This window comes from Patella vulgata, chromosome 5 (assembly GCF_932274485.2).
Source record: "Patella vulgata chromosome 5, xgPatVulg1.2, whole genome shotgun sequence".
Lineage (NCBI taxonomy): Eukaryota > Metazoa > Mollusca > Gastropoda > Patellidae > Patella > Patella vulgata.
Window position 1 is genome coordinate 52,341,577 of NC_065883.2, and position 23,820 is coordinate 52,365,396.

Sequence of the window (23,820 nt, forward strand, 5' to 3'; positions counted from 1 at the left end):
TATACCTCCATCATGAAATAAGGGGAAATAATTACACAAAGCACGTACACGAGTTACGTCCCTTCTCGCGAGTGAGCTTGAAACTCCGATATTGGCACTCAAAGTCTGAATTGTGTGTTACTTTGGCGTTATTGGGTGTTATGGAGTTATTGCGTGTTACTTTGGAGTTATTGGGTATTATTGGGTAATTCGACTTTCCGAGATAGTGTCCTATTTTATTTAGAAGTTGCTCTTCTTTGGTTTCACTTTCGGCTTGGTGGCGCTCCACAAGCTATAGTTAGAAGTACCAACTACAAGACAGAAGGTTCCTGAAAACCGTGCTTAGTTAGGCCTAAATAAGCTAACATCCGATTTATTGGATCTAATCGGGATTAAATAGAAGTGTGAAAGTACGTACAGCTACTGTCAGTATTTGTTATTTAGTTCTTAAAAAATTATGTCCGGTTTTGTATTGAGTCAAATGGCACCCGTTGAGTCGTATAGCATACCGTATGGCCATACATAGAATCACCGGAATTCACTACGAAAACCCACGAGTTCTCCCACAAGACTAATTTTTATTTTAAATGTATTATACATATAATAGAATAGGCCTATCTATTTCAATCTCAACCCAGCCATGATGAAGGCGGTGATATAAAATTGTATGTATTGGTGTTGGCCTATTTATTTGAAAGACGACCAGAATTCTTTTTCAATGTATGATAACATTAATATGATTATGAATAATTAAACTATTTTTATCTTTCCACAGATTTCAATCCTTAACACACATCATTCACCGGAATTCACTTACAATAGTTACAATTAAAGGAATTCACTTAAATAATTACCGAAATTCACTGGAATTGGAAAACAATAGAGTTCACTTTGAAAATCCCCGATTTACGTCACAATTACCTCACAAAATACGTAATATAATGAATAACTATTTGGATCTCGCAACCAGGCCAGTAACTGGGGGGGAGGGGGGTAAAGCCCCCACCTGCTAAAAGTTTCCCCCCCCACTCGACCATAAAACAATGAATACATGTAGATAAACATTGTCCGTCAATTTTAAATTTTACAGCACCCCTGAGAACACTTCCGCCCCCCTTGTTGCTTCTCAGCCAGTTACGGCCCTGCTCGCAACAGATCTCATCAGGCGGTGATAACAAAATTTTGCTTATAGGTGTATTTTACAAGACTACCACAATTCATTACCAAATATGATATACATATGTATAACAATTTCAATCTTTCCATATATTTCATAACATACACGTCAACACACAATATTGTTATAGGTTTCCCCGCAAGAGGGGAGATTAAAGGTCACTTGACAAGAAGTAGGTCATTTTGCGACTATATGGTCCAATTTTTTTTCAATAATTCGCTTCAGTAGTGGAAGGAAACTGGAAGAACCTGAGAAAACCTACAAGGTTAAGCAGGCGACTCTACTCCTTGTCACGTACAAGCTTGGAATCAAAACAATGCCTCGGACTCCATGACAGACATTATAATTTAAAGGGCACTTCACTCCCATTAGATCTTCCCCGTATTTGTGTAGTGTGATCTAGATAGTGCAATCTACATAAGACCAGGAGGTATATACATGTACATGTAGCAGCTGTTGTATGATAGACACAGGAAAATGTAAAATCAATTATACAAAATGCTGGATTATTTATTTTCTATTTGTATTTGTATTAGCATGCTTTTTGTACCTTAGGGGGTTATTATTTTAATAACAAAATCAAATACAGTATATGTATTAATTTATTTTAAATGTTATTTCAGATTAGTTTAAAGCTGTGGTCAGAGGAAAAAAAAAATCAAAATGCATAACAGTGCAGATCCTGAGATAGGTGATGATGACTTCCATGACATGAATTCCTTTAGTGATAAGAATATAAGATTAGGTAATCAGACTTTATTTTCTGATGTAACATGCTCTTCATGTTTGGGAAATCAGTCACCAAAGTAGTATCACTGTATAGATGTATGAATATTTACAAGAGAGTTTGGGAAAAATGGGTAGCTTTATTCTTCAAGCTAGGTACAAGGATGATATTATACTATTCAAAAAAAGTAGGGGATATTTGATTTTTAAGTGTTATTAAAGTCACCTAATGAAACTGACGAAGAAACAAATGACAAAATGAAATGAAGTTCACATTCATCGATTTATTCCAAATGATCGTTAGACTAAGTAAGGCACAGACTGACCATTATAAGGGTAAAATGATACCCGGGGTCAAACAGCAAAGTTACCACAGCATCACAACCAAGTCAGTAACGGGTAAATCCTCCTCTGTTTGCCAAACAAGCATTGATCCGATGTGGCATACTCCTAATGAGACGTCTAAGGTCATTTTGGTCCAGATTGTCCCATTCCTGTTGCAACGCAGCAGCAAGTTCTTGGACATTGGCAGGACGTTGTTGACGTTGACGTAACCTCTGTCCAACCATGTCCCAGACATGCTCGATGGGGGAGAGGTCGGGACTCAGTGCTGGCCAAGGTAATGTGGTGATGTTCTGTTGTTGGAGGTAACCTGTAGCGATCCTGGCCCAGTGACATCTTGCGTTGTCATCCTGGAAGATGAAACGGCGGCCATGACGTCGTGCGAACGGCACAACATGGACTGCCAAGATGTTGTCCCGGTAGTACTGGCCTGTAACACGCCCTGCAACAACATGTAAAGCCGTTCTTTCAGCAACAGTGATGCCTCCCCACACCATAACAGAACCACCCCCAAATCGATCATGTCTGATGACGTTAACGTCTTGGAAGCGCTCGTTTCGACGACGCCACACCCTCCTACGTCTGTCCAAAAAATCAACAGTGAACCTTGACTCATCTGAAAACATCACATTGCTCCAGCGTCGATTATCCCAGTGTTGACGATCCCTACACCAACGACGTCTTGCCTGAATGTGATGATCTCTCAAAGAAGGGATCACGCGAGGACGTCGGGCGCGAAGGTGACCCCTATGCAGTCGATTCCGAATCGTCTGGCCACTCACTCTCACACCAGTGTCTGTTTGAAGACGAGCGCTGATCTGATTTGCTGTGATGACACGATTTCTCAAGGCCAAGGTACGGATAAATCGATCCTGGGCTTGAGTTGTCGCCCTTGGTCGACCTGAGCGTGGTCTGTCCTGTACAGATTGTGTATCACGGTATCTGGACCATAGCCTGCTTATGACAGACTGAGAAACATTCATCGTCCGCGCCACAACCGCCTGTGTTGTGCCGATCTGTAGCATGCCAAGGGCACGTAACCTTTCATTTTGGGTAAGCTGACGCATATCAAAATTTGTTTTCTGGTCACTAAAACAATTAAACTGATGTTTCCACCCTGGAATTCAATGCCACAATGACTGTAACATTCAAAGTCAGAGTCGTGCAAATCTTGGGTTGGACCCCCATGATGATCCCAAGCATCACCTGCATTCCATGCGGTAGCTATTGGTGCGTTTGGGCGTCACATGTAACTGGAAATGTTTCTTCTGTTAGGTTCTATAGTGACTTTTTTCGTAGTCATTTGCATATTTTAGTATTATGCCCCCAAAATCAAATATCCCCTACTTTTTTTGAATAGTATATTTTAAATACAGAGGGAGGTTGGATGGCTGAATGGTTAGCATGTGTGCGCTGTATCATAAGGCCTGTCATTGAGTCAACTGGCATGGTTTCAAATCCCCGGTTGTACATGACAAGGAATAGGGTCACCTGTCCAATCTCGTGGGTTTTCTCCGGGTCCTCCGGTTTCCTCCCACTGCTAAAGACCCCTACACGCAACACACATGTACTCCCAAAATGACCTAGTTTGTGTCGTGTGGACGTTAAATCCATTTCTCTCTCTCTCTTTAGATATAGAAATGTGCAATTTCTTCATAGATTGTGATTTTACAGTCATTTTAATACGCCCATATAATTTAGTAACTTTCTTTCCTTGAAATCTAATTTGCGCTTGTAAATTTGCAGGTTTTATTCGTAAAGTATATGGAATACTGTGTGTCCAGTTAATTGTAACCATGTGTATAATGTCTCTGTTTCTATTTGTGTAAGTATTCATATTTTATTAGATGATTTTTTTTTATATTTTTATCCTTGACATTTTTATCAAACATGGGCTTAAATTGCACATTTGTTACTATACTTACTTTTTATTGTCGTCGTCCCCGTCCGTCCGTCGATCCGGTGTTCACAATTGCTTGTGGAAGCTCTAGAGGCTAAAGTTAATATCAGATTGACTTTAAATTTATACACAGTGTTTAAGGTCATGAGACGAAGAAGCCTATTGATTTTCATCGATTTCCGAGTATTACTCACAGCCAGAGTTATAACCCTTGATCACTTCAAAAAATTTTGTTGACGCTCTAGAGGCTAAAGAAAATATCAGATTGACTTTAAATTTATACACAGTGTTGTAAGTCATGAGACGAAGAAGCCTATAGATTTTCAGCAATTTCTGATAATTACTGCCAGAGTTATGGCCCTTGATAACTTAAAACAATCCTGTGGACGCTCTAGGGGCCAAAGTTAAATTCGGATTGACTTTTAATTTATACACAGTGTTTAAGGTCATGAGATGAAGAATCCTATTGATTTTTAGCGATTTCCAATAATTACTACCAGAGTTATGGCCCTTGATCACTTTGAAAATCTTGTGACCGCTCTAGAGGCTAAATTTAATATCCGATTGACTTTAAATTTATATGCAGTGTTTGAGGTCAACAATTTCAACGATTTCCGATAATTACTGCCAAAGTTATGGCCCTTGATCACTTTGAAAAATCTTGTGACGCCCTACAGGCTAAAGTTATCTGATTGACTTTAGATTGATACACAGAATTTAAGGTTTTGAGATGAACAAGTATATTGATTTTCAATGAATTTTGACAACTTGAACTGCTAAATCCATGATATTAAATGTTTGGTAAACTAAACATTAGCATGGGGCAGAACTTTATAAAAGCCAAACAAATTCTAATGATTTTCTGATAATTACTTAATGAGTTGTTACTCTTAATCAGATTTTAGTGTATTATAAACATTTCATTACCGAAAAGGGTAAAAAAATATAGGTGACAACTCTTGTTGACTGCCCGGACGATTTAGCTGCAGTGGGCATATGTTTCGTTGCCTGGCAACCTATCTTTTGTTGATAAGATTTAGTTATATCTCAATTTTATTTTCGATCAGCTGTAGGCCTATTAAGATTCTGATCGATACAAAAAAACCCATCTGTCCCGATGTTTGGATAACTTTTGTAATTACTATGATACTGAGACTGAGAGTAAAAATTATTAATCAACAAAAAAAAAAAAACTGATATACAATGGGTGAGGTCACATTTCATGTTAGTGTCTGTATTTTAATGTTAATTTTACTGGAACAATGTGAAAAACCTTTGGACCTCAGATTAGTGTTAGTGTTATTACTTATTTTGCATCTTATAACCAGTCTATATTTACCTACACATATTAATTCCCCATTATTTAAATTAGATTTTAAATGCTGATTTCATAATTTTCTGATTTTAATCTGATTTTTCCAAAAATAATCAATATAGATAGGTACCACTACCAGTATTAAACATAAAGTAGGCTATTAAAGGGACACCGACAATTCTGTGTCAGACTACTACATCATAACACTGATCATACCACAGCCTAGGGACTTACAGCTAGCCCCCTGGATCCAATCACTTTATCTGATATGTAGGTTTGTTGTTTGTGATGTCTGTATATTGTGTCTTGTCCTTAGATTTGTCTTATTTAATTGTATGTGTGTGGTGAAGTCCCCCTGCACTTACTATTGTATAGATGCATGTAAACTAGATAATTTTATAAAGTGCCATTATTTTTTAATTTCAGTGAACCGATAAAAGTTTACTCTGTAAATAACCCATGGATTTGGTATTTAGCAATGTATGTATAATACCATTTTTTTTATACGCCCACATTTTCATGTGGACGTATATTGCCGTCGCCCCTGTCTGTTCTCCACAATTGTTTGTGGACACTCTACAGGTCACAATTCTTATCCGATTAAAATTTAGGTTTATCCCCAAAAGATCTCGGTTGCTTTCGATATTGGCATGTATCGGACCGAAACGTCAGGGATTATGGTGCCTGATTGTACAAAAAATCATGTTTTTAGCTTGTGGACCCTATAGAGGTCACAATTTTTATCTGATTTTGTGTAAGTTTATAACCCAAAGACCTCGGTTCTTTTCTATATTTTTGCAAATCGAACCGTTACTTCCGGAATTATGACCCCTGATTGTATGACAAATCGCGTTTTTAGCTTGTGGACCCTAAAGAGGTCATAATTTTTATCCGATTTAGTATATCACCGTTACCCCCTAAGGATGGTTGACACAGACAAAATATGTAATATTCAGTATGAGGATTTATTAATTTTTCGGGGGTATTATACAATATTTTTATTTGTGTATTTTTTGAATGGTGTATCATACCATAATTTCTTGATACAACTTTAAGCTAATGACAAAATTGGTGCAAAACCATTCATGAGATTTTTAATTTCAATAAATAGGGGATAAAGAAGCAAAAGTAGAACATGACATTTGCGCCAAACAACTTCTGACCCCCCTATCTTCAATAAAAGGCTTGATCTCGCTTTAACTCTGTACATCTTATCAAGCCCTTCTTGTAATACCCCGCATATTGATTGGGTACTGACCGCGCTTGAGAGCCTATCAGATTCCTCGATCATCACGAATACCTAAAATGTCTACCTGTGATAATCAAGTTGTAAAGTTCAAGGTTCGTTCAATATCAAGGTTTCCGCGGTGGTCGCCGTGTTTGATTTGAGCGTGTCTGCGGTAAAGGGAGATAACGTGGCTGTAAGTTTGGGAATTGCAAAGCAGTGTAACAACGTTTAGATGTTGTAAAACTCGCGGCCTTTGCTTCAGGAACATGTTGACCCCCCTCCCCCCCCCCCCCCCCAACCATGAACACATATTGACTGGAGTTCTATCTGCCCTGGTAAGGTCTTACTTATAATCATCCATCAAAAATTACAATTATTTTACAGCGTATTACATTTAAATGTTGGCATTTTTTCCTTTCAGAGTTTTGACATTTGTATCGTTGATAGCATTAGCCTGCTGTCCTGACGTCAGAAGACAATATCCGTTGAACATGATTCTACTGAGTGTGTTTGTATGTAAAATTGTATTTTTGCCTTGATTGACATTTGGCTCTGAATTAAGATTGAGGCATGAAAAAGAGATTTCACAAAGAAATTAAGAAGTAATGTTAATCAAATTTAGTGGTGTAGCCAGCCTCAAAAGTAATGATTGGTAGGGTTCTGAAGAAAAACTTTAGATTAAGTAAGATGAATGCATTTCTTAATCTCAAACTAAGATTCTGGTCATAATATACTGGAAGCAAGGTTGACTCACCTCTCAATCCATCTGTTAGTGACACTTAAACTTTTGTTATACAAAGAATTGTTCAAACACTTTAGCTTTCAGAAGAGAAAATCTCAACTAAAACCTCCATCCAGTACTAGACATGTATTCAATTTGTTGGTGATTTCTATGAAAAAGATGAATATCTTTTAATTTCCTCAAAAAGAAAAAAAAATTAAATTCAAATTCCATTAAATGTTGTTTTCATTTTTTAGACCATATGTGAAGGCGTTCTGTTAGGTGCGGTTGCCAGGTAAGATTTGACCCTAGTTCCCTAAATAAACTATTGTCTTTAGGTTTTGAAGTATATATTAAATAAGAATAAAAAATGTTGTGATTTAACAGAGATATTTGCCAGATATGTTGTTTTTAAAGGAACACAGTGCAACAGAGTACTAATCTTCCTACCATCAATGCCATTATGTTAAAGGAGAAGGTTATAGTAAAACTTTAATTTTATCATTTACTTAGTTCATTGTGTAATGCATTTCAGAAATATTTTCTAAAAAAAAAAAGTTTTGGTAACAAAACACTTTACGGAAACACCTGACAATTAATGAGCTGAAGCTAAATCATGTGACATGACGTAAGAGGTGATACTCTTGTAGCAGTCGATATGCATATTTCAATATGGCATCAGCAGAAAGGGACAGCTTGTCAGACATTGATTTCGCCTCGAATGTTTTTCTCTATCAGTATGATCCAATTAGAAATGCGAGCAACAATGGTGACGATGATGGTTCGGAACATTCTACCCTTTCTATTGAAGAAGAACAATCAATGCAGGCTGTGTTTGGATTAGGTCAGAGTACCTTGTCTTATCAAATATCACAGTCCTTCGTTTCTCAATAACTTTTCTCTTCATTTATTGATGTTCACGCTTCATCAGCAAAAATATATCGGAGAAAAACTATTAATTCCAACAAGTTTACCCTAGCCATAGGGTAATACAGTATTATATGCCCTAACCTACTTTCTTTGTGCAACAATTGAAAAATGAGGGTCACGTCGTATGGCCATGGGCCTATCGCTGGAAAAAATTTCTATCACACTCATTTACCTAGTTGAATCTGACGGACTTCCTACATCTAGGACTATCTATGATCGACTGCAAAATCATCGACATAGGCCATAACCTATTACTGATGCGAAAGACGCTTCGAAAAGGGGATACTAATTTACATTAGCATTTAGGCCACTAAGCCTGTGTTGTTTACATTTCGTTGCTATGGTTACATCAGTCATTTTTATTGCTAGATTTTGAAAGCATCTCGGTTTCACCATAGAACTATGCACAGTTTTAACATAGAAAGATAACATAACTGCTATAGTTTGATCGACATAATAATTAAAATCACCTTCGTAAGCAGTTAACTCGAAATGCTCCAAACAAGGTGAATGAGAAGCATGTTTTGATGGAACCCAGCCCTTCCCACCTCGTTGACATCGCTGTCTTTATACCTGTCTGCGTGTTGCTTCGCTTGGAAATTTAAAAAAATGACACATGCTTCCTGATTTATTGTTTGTGCTATGTAGTACATCCCCAAGCAACACAATTGACCATGTTTATGTTTCCAGTTAGTTAAAATGATGGGATGCAGTGCTCAGTTCCAATAGCTTTCTATAAGGAAATTCACAACGTCTGTTGTCTCTGACATCACTCATAGAAAAAATCAAAACAAGGCTGTAGATATGCATAAATGTCAGTTCGGGTTTTTTTTGGTAGTCCTATATTTTTTCTTCGTAAAAATATTCAGAATGACTTTTAAAATTTCGCAGGGCTAAGAATATTCTAATATGAACGTTATTTTTCATATTAAAACAACTTTTTGCGGTAGTATTCTCCTTTATATATAAATAGCTAATTCTCATAATCTATTGTTCAAATAAAAGAAAGCAATTCCATGCAATCTCAAATTTTCCCTGATTACTGTTTATAAGGTAGAGATTAAATTTAAAACAGAATGTAGCCATGACTTCCCACTATAACCACATGTTCATTTAACAGTTTTATATATTTATGTGACACACTGAAAGAATTGTTGTTTATTGAGTGATATTTCAAAATATTTTGTCTATGTTCTTATTAGTATTAATGTTACATGTATTTGTTTCTTTCAGTCATTATAAACAAGATGCAGTTTTAATGGCTGTCGGAATAACTGCAGTAAGTAAATTAACAGTTCAAACACAATTAGTTTCTGTTTTAAAATTAATTTATAAAATGATACATGGTTGCAAGAAATTAAATTCCTTAAACAGTACAAACATGTTCTTCTCTTGATTCTCTTGTGGGCTGAACATTTGCAGAGGATCAGATCTTCTTCTGTAGAGAATTGTAATTATAATACAGATGTATACTTAATTTACAACGAAACATACCGGTATCCATAAATGTAGAATATGATTATACTGTATATAGACAATTCGCAAATTAAAAAAAATGAAACCATATTCTTTAAGAATTAAAGAGCATTGAGTAGTCTAAGGTACGCACTAACTTTTCAGCAGTAATCTTGTGAAGACTTTGCATACTTGTTCCATGTGTAAAATAACATAGAGGACACATAACAAACGAACGTTTGTTGTGTAAAAATGGAGATACAAGCAGAAAGAAAAAAATACTATCTATAGCAAGCGAGAAGGTTTCCCCGATCAGATGTTGAATAAATTATGAGGTTGTATACATCGGTCATGTAATCCGCAGTGAACAGCATGGTTGCCTCCAGCAACAGTTTCATGCAATTTATCTTCTTCCTTCAACACCATTTTACTCAAAGATATAAGGTGACTCCAATTAAGTCATGTGACCAGAATGAATCCCCTCTGTGGCACAATTATCCAGGTCTACCATCTACCACGACTGGAACATCGCTGAATTTCTTTTTTTGATGGTTGAAGACTACCACATTTGAAAGCTTAAAATCATTTTGTGTGCAATGGAGTAGTGCACTGAAGTTAATATTTACTTTTTAAATCAGAATTGTTGTATTTTAAAAATTGTTGTGGACCTATTCAAAGAATTGACCTGAAATCAGGTTTGAAGGGAAATAATGTACAAAGATTTTAGAATGCTTTGAGTTGATATTTTATAATGTTTTTTGAGTTGAAATGTCGCTTATAACCTGTACTTTCGATCTAAGGGAGGGATTATCGATATATCTTTTTAGCATGAACTTATAGAATTTACAAGAAAACTCATCATTTGCTGGCGTTTCAATGGATACCAAAAAGTGAACCGTATGTTTCCTGGACTTGCATTTAGCATAGTTCATACCAAATGATGGAAATCCATGCATGCATAACTGAGAAAATTGATATGTAGTTTATCACCCCAAATGACAAAAAATGTCATATCTTATGAACAAAACTTACACCTTTTATTTTTTGTAATTTTTTTTTTTTTGTTCTTCAGGTTGTTGCATTGGGTTTAACAATATTTGCTTTTCAAACTAAGGTAAGTGTTAAACTGTTTGTAAAAAAAATGGCCCAGGCGCCATACAGTTTATGGAATTTAACATGTTTTACTGTGAATAAGTGGAATCAGATACTATGATAGTATTGTCAGTTGCTGTGGGGCTGTGAACTGTAAATAAATTCTCTGACATGTCCTGGCTGCTTGTGTTGTAACCATTCAACATCATAACATGCTTTGAATTAGATGATTCAAAAATGAAAAAGATGTGAGGTTATCTGCATTGTACCATTGTTTTATAATGCTGTCATGAAATTAGAAATAAATAGATATTGTTGATAATTTTTTTTTATCTATTTTTAGTGGGATTTTACAATGATGGGAGGTATGCTGTTTGTTTTTGTTATTGTTCTATTCTGTTTTGGAATAATGGCTGCCATCATTCAAGATCGAGTGAGTAATTCTTTTATCATTTCTTTGCTAAACATCTGATTAGAAAGCAAAAATGTAATCTGTGAAATGAAATGGGATTGAACATTTTACTTGTCTCCACCTGTCGGGTCCACTAGACACAAACCAGATCATTCGGGACTGACATATGGTTCAATTTTATTTCAGTAATTTGCTTGCGCGTAGGGGTCTTTAGCAGTGGGAGGAAACTGGAGAACTCGGAGAAAAACCCATGAGGTTGGACAGGCAACCCTACTCCTTGTCACGTACAACTGGGGATTTGAAACCATGCCAGTTGATTCAATGACAGACCTTATACAACCATGGACCTTATAATACATGGACTGGCAACGGCTCAATAACCTAACCAGAGATGTGTGCCGCGCTGTAATTTGAGACAAGTCGCGGTAGTTTGAGACGTGTCAATCACGACCAAACGAAAGTTTTTCACGAGTTATGCCCCTTCGCGGCGTCTGTAGTTACCTGGCATGCGTACTGCTCCATTATGAGTATAATGGTTTACAACACCTATAAATAAATCTGCGAGTCGTCGGATGTTTATATTTTATTGAATAATATGCCAATAAAATTAAACTTATTTTAAACAAAATTTCTCACTTCTTCTATCTAAAATAAACTGGGCAAAATTGTGGGATAATTTGGGTCAAATCAAATACAGGTTTATTCATGATTGTTGAACAGTACATGCATTGGTACTTGAAAATATCACAAAACAAAATAATTTTTTAAAAATGTTAATATTTGTTTTAAAAATAAGAATTTTGCCCAGTACCGTAGATAAGATATCAAAGTTTACAGAGAAAGGGATCATTAATTCCAAAAATAAATGTTTCACTGATTGAAAGCAAAAATAAAATCACCTATCTTTTCATAAAATTGTCTAAAGTGTTATTTTCGTTGTTTTAAGGAAGTAATTAACTATATTCCACTTTTTTAAAAATCGATGATTTTTTTTTCCAAAGCATTTCTTGGATTCACGTGTATCAGAATTATGTCAGAAAAATATGAAATAATAAATAGATTTTGATTGAAAGCAAAAATCCTGATGCATGTTTTCGATTGTTCATATAACAACAAACAATGGCGACGTCTTCGTTTCGGAGATGCAGTCTACATCAACATGTACTTTGAAGATGGTAATTACAAAGTTGTTTAAAATAAAATGTATACATATATGCAACGGAAATTATAGTTAATGACTTATCTTGTCAAACAAAAGTTTATTTTAACAGTTTTTGGTAAATTCAGGACACAAAACGGAACGATGAAAACGGGTGATTATAGCTAATTAGCGAAGACATTGAGTGATATAGCTATTGGCTTCTCTCGTGTTTTCTCGCGCGGCAGTCATTTAGCGATATTGCTTCTCGTAACCAGTCCATGATACAACGCACATATGCTAACCATTCGGCCATCCAACCCCCCGAAACCTTGTTTTTTTGGACCATCCAAATGACTAGACACTGCGCCTTGCCAGGGGCCCTCCATCCTGCACCACTGACAAGCATAAACAACGCTGGAAAATCCTGAGGAACTTTCTGGGTCAACACTTGGATTGAACCCCAGATCTCCTGGTTAGTTAGCCAGCGTCTTACTCACTGAGCCACCAAGGCTCCCTAAAAATGTTACAGAACACTTAATAAGAATAGATTGTTAATGCTCCAACATTTATAGTTCAAGACAATACACTTATCAAAAGTTATGTAAAAATTGTATTGATTTAATCCAATATCCAATAGATATTATTTTAATGCTATTCTGTTTGTTATATTTTAGATTGTTACACTGATTTATTCATCATTAGGGGCTCTCCTCTTCTGTGCGGTAAGATTTATCTTTAAGCTTAAATATAATAATAAAATTATTTCCTTCTCTTTTTTTTGTCTGATACCTACAATATACTTACATTTGAAGAAAATTTGCATCTATATACATGTAACTATGTGTCAGACAACTTTTGCCAGTATATGCCAAGAAATTGTATTTTTTTTATTTTTTATTTCAGTATTTGGTATTCGATACACAAATGATGATGGGAGGAAAACATAAATATTCTTTATCTCCTGAGGAATATGTTTTTGCAGCACTTAATCTTTATTTAGATATAATAAACCTCTTTCTCTTTATTCTCTCTATTATTGGCAATGCTCGGAACTGATTGTAGCTTTGTCATAAATTTAGTAAATTTGAGAGCAAGGAAAATCTGTATTCAGCTATAATCATTTTTGACAAAACCAAATAATTGTTTACAAATTTTACAATTATTTACATTTTTGGCTGATTATATTGATTCTAAAATGGAATTATTTCCCCTTTATAGAATTAACTATTATAAATTGGTGATCTGGGCTAGTATATATATTTGTCCTTAAATATTTCTTATTTGTACAGAAAATATGTAGAGTTGATAATTGTACAATTAACCCTTTATATCCTGAATTATTGTCTCTGGTTTAAGTCCAATATGGTGACAGAGAGCAAAATTTGTGTTGTAAAGGGCTCAGAGTATGGTAATATGTTTATGTGTATGCATAAAGTTCCGTTCGCTGTAGCTAGTTAGGTCACACAGCTAGTTGAAATCAGAGACAGCATTGTGAACAGACACTTTGTGTTAGTCTGTGATGTGGTGTTGGCATGCTATTTGCAGAATACAGATCAAGGATGTTTCAAAACGGATTATATGAAATTCAGAGGCATGGGAAATTGCATACTACTGAATTATCCCCATATGCCTATGTTGTAATTATATAATGTATGTACATGTAATATCTAATACACTTCAACATAACACGCTTCATTCTACATATATGTTTTAACTGATAATGTTCACTCACTCATGTCATTAATTGATACTGTAAATATTCACAAGATGTACAGATTTATAGTTTGATAGATATAGTCTACATAGAATTATTGTTTTTATTCTACTACATCATAATTTATCTTTCAATATCCTATTATTGTATTTATATTCACTTCCTATCCAATATAACTAAAACTTATTTCAAATCCTTCACTATCTATTGTAAAAATTAACTCTTTGAAACTTTTACAAAAAAAAAAATTGTGAAGATCTAGTCTAAAACATTTTAATTAAAACTTGTTCCATGTATTCGGTTGCTCACTCTATTAATATTTATAAAGATGTTTAAGTCAAGTCTGTTCGGGGCCTGTGAATATAGCATAATAATACCTTTGATCTTGATTAGACCTGTTCAAAACATTTCGCAGAATATTCTGTACTGAAGGTTCTGATTGGTAGGTTGATCTGGATATATTAAGTGAGGGCTCTGGAATTAAAACATTTTGTGCACTGATGTATTTATTTTTTAAATTCATAAAATTGTAGTTTGCAAGGAATTCATCACTCCTTCAAATGAGGTTGAGATTTTAATTTATAAAATATTATGATTAATAATTACCGTCAAATGGTAAAGTGATCTGATTTGTTAGCACGTCAAGTATAATATTAACATATGAAAGTTATTCATTTATGTATTTCTTTTTATCAGGAGTAAAAATATCAGAAGATTTATTTCTCAGATTTTGGACAAAATTAATTTTTGACTAAATGCTTTAATTGGGATCTGATAGTTCTATGTTGCTATAAAATGTACAGACGCATTAATCATTCAAATATATTAAGAATTATATGTAAAATGTACCAATACTTCATATTAAATGTCACATATTGATATCAATGGAAGTTTTGGGTGGGATATAATTGTAATTTGAAGTATTAATTGTAAATTTGTTAATTATATTTATTTGTTCAGTATTTTTATACGCCCACATTGAAATGTGGTCGTATGTTGTCGTCGCCCCCGTCCGTCCGGCGTCCACAATTGCTTGTGAACGCTCTAGAGGCTAAAGTTAATATCCGATTGACTTTAAATTTATACACAGTGTTTAAGGTCATGAGACGAAGAAGCCTATTGATTTTCAGCGATTTCCAATAATTACTTCCAGAGTTATGGCCCTTGATCACTTCAAAAAATCTTATGGAAACTCTAGAGGTCAAAGTTAATATCTGATTGACTTTAAATTAATACACAGTGTTTAAGGTCATGAGACGAAAAAGCCTATGGATTTTCAGCAATTTCTGATAATTACTGCCAGAGTTATGGCCCTTGATCACTTTAAAAAATCTTGTGGACGCTCTAGAGGCTAAAGTTAATATCCGATTGAGTTTAAATTTATACACAGTGTTTAAGGTCATGAGACGATGAAGTTTATTCATTTTCAGCGATTTTTGATAATTACTGCCAGAGTTATGGCCCTTGATCACTTCAAAAAATCTTGTAAATGCTCTAGAGGCTAAAGTTAATATCCGATTGACTTTAAATTGATACAGAGTGTTTGAGGTCATGAGACGAAGAATCATATTGATTTACAACGATTTCCGATAATTACTGCCAAAGTTATGGCCCTTGATCACTTTAAAAAACCTTATGACCCTCTAGAAGCTAAAGTTATCATCCGATTGACTTCAGATTCATACACAGAGTGTAAGGTCTTGGGACAAACAAGTATATTGATTTTCAATGAATTTTTATGACTTGAACAGCTAAATCCATGATGTTAAAAGTTTCCTATACTAAACGTTAACATGGGGCAAAACTTTATAAAAAAACAAACAAATTCTAATGGTTTTCTGATAATTACTTAATGAGTTGTTACTCTTAATCAGATTTTAATGTATTATAAATGTTTCATTACCAAAAAAAGTAAAAATATGTGACAACTCTTGTTGACTGCCCGGACGAGTTAGCTGCTGTGGGCGTATGTTTCGTTGCCTGGCAACCTATCTTTCGTTATGTACGTGCTAGAAGGTGCATTTTCTGATTAGAGGAGATGGTCCACTTGTTTCTAGTATCAACTTTTAAAACTTTCTCGAGACCAGATGTCTACACACATTGGTGTGCATGTAAAAGAGCCCATGATATTTGGTAATGGACAAAATTCTCCTACCTTGCAATGAACGCATAACCATGTTGGTCTAAAAATGACCAAAGAATTGTGTTGACAAGTCATACCCCATTCCCTCAATTTTGACAGGCTGCTTTAAGTTTCACTAAAAGTTATATAAATGCAAGGTTCCACTACATTTATGGGCTACAAAACGCAATAAATATTATGTATCAGATCAAGAAAAGTCTAAATAATAAAAAGGAAAAAAGGAAATTTCATCAAACTATTCCACTTGCATAGATTGTTTAATCATTTGCATGGAAATAGGTTTCCACTGGCTGTTCTTATGGAATTAATACACAGAAGTCATAAAACAACATTTATTTTCATATTTTAAAAAAATATAAACTTCTTGACTAGGTATTTTTAACCTGCTGATAAATTTGTTGAAGCTGCCCAATAATGTATTTATCTGTGACCTTGTTGTCAAAGTAGTTAAAATCTATTGGCATCTGAAAGAATAGTAAGTAACATTATTAAATAAAGGTAACAGTATTACTGAATATATAATCTGTATTGTTGACATTTCAGCGAAAACATAACCCCACCCATTACAATTTTAATTCAGTAATTATAAATTATAAAACATGAATTATATGTTTAACAATTAATGTCGCATATCTGATATCGTTGACAATTCAATCAAATGGGTTAAGAATTTTACTTGTTATCTTCCACCATCTTTACTCCAATACAAACTACTGATATTTTGGAGTGGAGAGTTATACGAGTATGTTTATTAACTTCAATGATCGAAATAAATATTGTCCATCATCAACAGCAATGATCGAAATAAATATTGACCATCTACCTCAATACTAAATGTTCCTGACAGTTTCTTGCAATTTGGTAAAATATTGAACACAGCATTAGTTTGAGATGGAAATGTAAGTTTATCAATAACAAAAGTATAGGTTAGGGGCTATAACTCCATTAATACTTTTGGGGAAAAGATCACAATAAACACAATAAATTTACCCCAACCATAACTGTTTCTGAAATCTGCAATACCCAACATACATGTATGCTACATTAACATGTGGGTGTATTAAAATAAAGTCAATTCCATTTAACTTACTTCTAAAATTTCATAACCTTGACTCTTCAAATGTCTGTATTGCATGGCAGCAATCCCTACTTTATGTGGTCTGTTGATACAGAAATGGTGGGCATATAGTTGTATAACTGCCAACCTGAAATATACCAGATTTGTTATCTTAAAGGTAATCAAGCATAGCTTACCAAGCATATTATACACACCTCATTGTGTTGGGATTCACATGGTTTCAGGATTGGAACAGTACTGACAATAATTGCTGAGTGTGGTAAGCTATTCAACCTATATTAACTGTATACTGCTTTTAGATTGAGTTACTCAGCTGTTCATGTTTGTTTGTGCATAGAGCCAAATACACGGAAACAAGATTTAGGCAATCTAGTTCACTAAGACACCTATGGGCTTCTGTTCATTCCTATATTTTTCAACACCAACCCAACCCAGAAACAATCTTAAATCCTTTGGGATTTGTGTTACGGTGAATGTTGAATTGGGGGAGGGGGAATTACCCATATTCATTCCTTAGGTATGTTCTGAAAGACAGATATATCACCAGACCACATTGGCCAAACTCAACACCTACTGAATTCATTCTGAATTTCCAGTCTAAAATTCACTACAATTTTAATCAACTCTCTTTTGATTGTTTTAGTTTATTGAGTATACCAGTAATAACTATTACTGCACACAAACATAACCAGTAACTTAATCAAGAGTCCAGTTGTATAGTCATTTAAAGATTTTTTTTATAGCTACATATTTTCTTACTTAATCTGTGCAATTTTTCTATTATTCAGCGGCAGTAGTTTCCCATCATGATTCAGTAAAATTTCAAAATCTGCAATATAACAATCAATCAAAAGTACAAATAATGTAATGAGACCACTATTTTGTAAAAAGAGGGCAGGCAGCCATACAACATTATTAATATCAAATATTTTATAAACAAACTGACAAGTTTTCTTTTTTTTGTTTAATATGTTATATTGAACATGCTGATAACATTACAGATGCATTGTGTAAGAGCTAAATTTTCATATTACAGATCTATCATTTGGGCATGGCCTTAAATGTTATATAATCATTACGGTAATTAGACATTTATTCACTAGCCAAGCCCATAACCATCTGATGGTTGTGATTTTCAACGGATTTAAACACAATCACCAGTTAATAATTTAATTAAAAAATGGATAATAGAGACTTTGCTTAGAATGAAGTAATTTGACTGAGAGTTTCAATATAGTCTCTTTTCATTATCTATTTTTAACTATTATAGTAAGAACTGTCGGCTCTTTATCTAAAACTTACATAATGTATCTTTAAGGTCTCCTGTTAATAAAACATACCTATTTTGTTGACTCCTCTGTTCAAAATGCTGTAATGCTTCATTTTAACTTCAAATATCCTTTCTAAACTACATCTAACATGTCGGTTTGCATAGACTACAAATTTTAAAAACATTGAAATTAATAAAACATTTTATTACCCCACATTACATCCATTTTTAACTTACCTATTTTAAAGCGACATTTATTAAAATTGATTAATAATAAACTGGTAGAAAGACTTTGGTCATACTGTATTACAAAACATAATTATGTCAACTACATGTATTTGCAAACTAAAAGTAGACAATCAACTGGGATACAAATTGTGTTGTTAACTTGAATCGTGAATAAAGGTGTGTACTATATATTGGAGATCAATATAATTAAATTTATTTAGAAGTAGCCTATGGATTAATATTTGAGTTGTAACAAACATAGATATTCACCTTCATAGATATTTGATTTCTTGCCAGGATCTGCTGATTTTATAAACTCTTCTGCCTTTTTCGAAAGAGATAAAAATTCTTTTCTGTCAACTAATGCTGAGGTGAAAATTATCTTTAACCAATATTTAACTTTATCTTGTCGTAAATCAGGTAAATCTATGATAATATTAATTGTAAAAATGTAATTTACCATTATTTTATATAATAACAATGTGTGAGCTTAAAATATATATTCAATAACTGCAGTCTGAAAACTCCCAAAGTACAGGAAAAGTAAAATATAGGGACACTTATTCATTAGAGTGTCAAAATTCATTGTGTTTTATAATGGAAGCATAGCTCTGATTTTCGATAGAGTTCCTGATCACTGGACAAAACATCTGAATGATAACATTTTTTCAAATTGCTAGACAAAGTAATATACATGTATGCCCATCAGCAGCTGAGCAGACACTCTTCATCTTGTGATTAATCTCCATTTTAACATGATTCATGAAGCATATGTAAAGTTACATGCATAAAAATAAAGTTCAGTAGATAAAAATACTAACTATTAATCTTAAATCTTTCGAGAGAGAGAGAAATGGGGTTTAACGTCCACTCGACACAAACTAGGTCATATCAGGACTAACACATGGTTGAACTTTATTTCAATAATTCGCTTGTGCGTAGGGGTCTTTAGCAGTGGGAGGAAACCGGAGAAAACCCATGAGGTTGGACAGACGACCCTACTCCTTGTCACGTACAACCGGGGATTCGAAAAAACCACGCCAGTTGACTCAATGACAGACTTTATGATACAGCGCGCACGTGCTAACCATTCGGCCATTCAACCCCCCTTTAAATCTTTCGAAAATTGAACTCTATGGAGTGAGTGTGCGTAAGGTAATCTACATTTATGGATGAAAATCAGCCAAGAATTGAATTATGTAAAAAAAAAAGTAGGATTGCATGTTTGTTTATCAATAATTGTATTATCATTTAGGAACAACTTTTGCAAAAACAATCAAAAACAATTTACCCCAATATTAATTAAGCCTGAAAAATTGCTTAAGAAAGTAACTCTGGCTTTGGACAAATGGACAGGGGTGACAATAATATAAACCACATTAAACATATGGACCTACATGTACATGTATCAAAATGTTTAATGTTTTAATAGGTGTGCATATTTGTACCTTTGATTCTGATAAAAAACAATTCATCAAATACTCTGGGGGCTAAATTCATAGACACTTTGCCAATCATTGCAAAGGAGGACAAAATAGCACATATTCGTTCAACTCCAAGATCCTCGAAAGCTTCATCTAACACTGATTCTACTTTGAAAAGAAACTCTGTTGGTTCATTTGGCAAATAATTTAAATGTCCAAAGCATCTGAGAATAGTCAACAACTGTAATGGTGTATATTCCTGTCCATGCTGTTTAAAATGTGATGCAGCCGCGTCTAAAATAACAGGTGATAAATACTTTTTTGTACGACACAACTGCACAATTAGTGCCAATAGGTTGACATCAATTTTGTCTATTTTTGCAGCAACGTACTTCTCTAGTGTATCAAAGAAATGTAAAACAGGATGCTTTAAACGATTGTATGCTGTCAACATAACCATTAAATCAATTTCTCTTACAGCATGAACATTTACAGAAAACCAACGAGCAAGCCTTGAGAAGAGTCTATTGTCATGATAATTGAGCTGGATTAAAGATGTTACAACGGAAGCAAAATCTTCCCCTTTCAGTTTCCACCAAAATACAGCAATCTGATTTCCAATCAATTTTATGTAGTGTTCATGTTTTATAGATCTGGGATATAATCGTAAGACTTTTGCAACATTTGTCTCAGAAATGTCCTTATACCGATTACCAATGTGAATCCACAAATATTTGTGTAATTGTCGTTGTCTTTTGTCTTTATGTGGAGTATGTAAAATTTCAGCGAGGAGACATAGTTCATCAATGGAAAATCTACCGTCACCTATCCTCCGTTCAATTTCTTGCACAACAGAAGAAAAACATCTGTCTAATATGCCTTCTGATCGTTTCGAACACTGAAATACTGCTATTAACGTGTCATTTGTTAATGTACAAATCTCATTACTTACAGTGTCACACAATTCATTCATTATAGCTTTGTGAATAAATGAATGTAAGTCATCTAAACCTTTATTGTCATTTTGTAACTGACAAATTTTAAAAAGTGCATTAGTTGCAGAAAGCACATTCACAAAATCGGATGGAATCTCAAGAAGCTGAAAGATCTGTTTTACTGAGGCACACTCTTGAATATGTGACTTGAACTGTTTGTCTTCTTGAGATTCATGCTTCATAGTCTTTTCTGACTGGGTATTACCCGTATCAGTAAAAGGAAATGTTGATCTGTCTGAATGTCGTATAATAATAGGTAACTCATCAATATCCAGACCATCTTGTAATAATAAGGTAGAAACACTTAAAATCTTCTTGTCACTGGATGATGCCGTGGAGAAATGTCTTTGATCTTTGATTATATCCCTTTGACCAGTGGATGTGACATTACAACAAGAATGCTTGAGCTGTCGGACAAACTTCAGTTTCTTGAACAAATGATGTGACAATACTCTTCTAGTAATCTGATTCATTTTCTTACTTATTTTTATCAGTTCTAAAAACAAGATAAATATGTTAAGATACATACATATAACTAAACAATTTTTATATAACCTAATATAATACTTCCTGGATGAAAAGCAGGAAAAATCAATGGGCTCATCCTCAAACTGGGGGATCACGGTGGCTAAGTGGGTAAGGCGCTGGCTCGCTAGCCTGGAGGTCGGGTGTTCGATCCCTCCATTGGCCGAGAAAGTTCATCCAGATTTTCCGGTGTGGTTTCCCCTTGTCAGTGATGCAGGACGGAGGGCCTGACAAGGACAGCTGTCTAGTCATTCGGATGAGACGAAAAACCGAGGTCCCGTGTACACATTGGCGTGCACGTAAAAGATCCCTTGACAGTTGGAATTCGATATAAGAGTAGGCCGTAGTGCCGCTGTCCGGGCAAAATTTCCCTCATAGCACACTGTATGGCGTATGCCCGTCTTCATTAGCCCAGTTCGGAGCAAAACAGTAGGACGTTAAACCCCATTTCATTTCATCCTCTAACTGCTAAATGGAAGGTCACAGATTGATAAATATGGATAAGGTTCATCCTCTCATGACCCCAATGAGACTCCATACCAGTTGTGACAATGAAGAGAAAAGAGAGAGAGAGAGGGGTTTAACCTCCATGCGATATAAACTACTAGGTCATTTTGGACCTAACACATGGTTCAATTTTTTTTCAATAATTCGCTTGCGTGTAGGGGTCTTTAGCAGTTGGAGGACCCGGAGAAAACCCACAAGGTTGGACAGGCAGCCCTACTCCTTGTCAAGTACAACCGGGGAATCAAAACCATGCCAGTTGACTCAATGACAGACCTTATTAGCATGTGCTAACCGGTCATCCAATCCCTCCACAATGAATAGTAATTGATATCGCCATTTGTACTCAAATACTAAAGTAATCAAAAAATAATAATGTACTAGGCTCAGGCTATTGCTATGCCAAAGTTTCATTAGAAGATTCTCATTACTCAACCTATCCGATTGGTTTTGTCAATGATGTGATCCCAAGGCTGTTTCGATTCAGATTGACAAGGTTTTAGAAGTGTTTTTTTTAATAAATCGAAACCTCTAAGGTAGTAAAAGTACATGTACTAAAAAAAAAATAAGATAGTAATATACATGTACTAATTAAGATACAATGCAGATGGCTCAGACAGTAATTAAACATACCACGGCACACATACTGCTTTAAAGGGACAATAACACTCTTGCTGGCTTGACAGCTCCAGAAAATAAAAAATAGCCTTATTCTAAGTACTAGATGTGTTAGTGTCTTACCTGTTGTGTAAATTATCCATTAAATCCTATTTTACTTGTCCAGAGGGTTCAAAAATATTTTTAAATCCAAGTCACATTTGAAAAGCTTTACGTCAGGCTTTTCAAATCATTTAGTTGAATTTTTCAAATTTTTTAAATTTGGTGTGTTAAGATGAAATTTATATCACCAATTAATTGGAATATTGTAAAATAGTACAATTTGTTGACCAGAATTGGCAGAATAAAGATTGGGACATATTATAAATTCAGTTACAACAAGATCGAGTGGTATTGAGCCTTTAAAGTACATGTACAATGAGCCATGACAACATGTATGTCGAGTTTGTTGTACACACTGTAACAAAAATAAGACTATTTACTTATTTAGATTTACTAAACTTTGTCTCGTTTGATTTTGGGTGATGTACATGTCATGAGAGGTACGTAATAAAAGTTGGCATTTTCTTTTCTTGGATAAACTATAACTCATCAACTGCGACTGCGTAAATGTACTGGCATGATTTACAGTTGAATAAAGTGAAATTCGCAAGAACATAATATACATTTTTATACACAAATGCTACAATGATATATTCGTATACATTACATAATTGTAGAAGAAATAACACAACTACCTGCCTTCTTTTCCACATGTAATTGTTTACGTGATGACAGCGCACCCTACTATTATATAAAGGTGAAGGTTAAAATACAATCTCCGTGCAGTATAACACGTCTGGAGGCTCCGACTTTTGCTGGTCTCCCTCGTTAGATCGAGGGCCTAATTATGTCATAAGGTTC

General features: G+C 34.6%; 2 protein-coding genes across 3 annotated transcripts; one reads left to right on the forward strand and one right to left on the reverse strand.

Moving 5' to 3' along the window:
* The first annotated feature begins 53 nt into the window (after positions 1–53).
* Positions 54–15,079, forward strand: LOC126822185 (protein lifeguard 1). The gene is made up of 11 exons (XM_050550933.2): positions 54–389; positions 1,780–1,901; positions 3,971–4,049; positions 5,866–5,919; positions 7,089–7,179; positions 7,646–7,683; positions 9,552–9,597; positions 10,846–10,887; positions 11,209–11,298; positions 13,093–13,140; positions 13,322–15,079. The coding sequence occupies exons 2-11, from the start codon at positions 1,820–1,822 to the stop codon at positions 13,472–13,474; spliced, it is 723 nt and encodes a 240-aa protein (XP_050406890.1). The 5' UTR covers positions 54–389; positions 1,780–1,819; the 3' UTR covers positions 13,475–15,079.
* Positions 15,080–16,593: 1,514 nt separating this feature from the next.
* LOC126822184 (uncharacterized) lies at positions 16,594–23,719 on the reverse strand. 2 transcript variants are annotated; one of them, XM_050550931.2, is made up of 7 exons: positions 23,655–23,719; positions 20,300–21,766; positions 19,122–19,277; positions 18,694–18,789; positions 18,113–18,182; positions 17,366–17,480; positions 16,594–16,739 (listed from the first exon to the last, which is right to left on the reverse strand). In XM_050550931.2, exons 2-7 carry the CDS (start codon positions 21,741–21,743, stop codon positions 16,644–16,646), a joined length of 1,977 nt encoding a protein of 658 aa, XP_050406888.1. In that variant the 5' UTR covers positions 21,744–21,766; positions 23,655–23,719; the 3' UTR covers positions 16,594–16,643. The 2 variants fall into 2 exon arrangements, with proteins under 2 accessions (XP_050406888.1, XP_050406889.1); XM_050550932.2 differs by having other exon boundaries at positions 23,652–23,685.
* Between the last annotated feature and the right edge of the window lie 101 nt (positions 23,720–23,820).

Excerpts from the sequence above, each read along its gene's own strand:
- LOC126822185 (XM_050550933.2), top strand. The coding sequence starts at position 1,820 with ATGCATAACAGTGCAGATCCTGAGATAGGTGATGATGACTTCCATGAC. Across the intron at positions 7,684-9,551 it reads CTGTTAGGTGCGGTTGCCAG|TCATTATAAACAAGATGCAG; the intron begins GTAAGATTTGAC and ends TGTTTCTTTCAG. Across the intron at positions 11,299-13,092 it reads CTGCCATCATTCAAGATCGA|ATTGTTACACTGATTTATTC; the intron begins GTGAGTAATTCT and ends GTTATATTTTAG.
- LOC126822184 (XM_050550931.2), bottom strand. The coding sequence starts at position 21,743 with ATGAATCAGATTACTAGAAGAGTATTGTCACATCATTTGTTCAAGAAA. Across the intron at positions 18,183-18,693 it reads CAGAGGAGTCAACAAAATAG|ATTTTGAAATTTTACTGAAT; the intron begins GTATGTTTTATT and ends GTTATATTGCAG. Across the intron at positions 17,481-18,112 it reads AGAAAAATTGCACAGATTAA|GTTGGCAGTTATACAACTAT; the intron begins GTAAGAAAATAT and ends GGTATATTTCAG.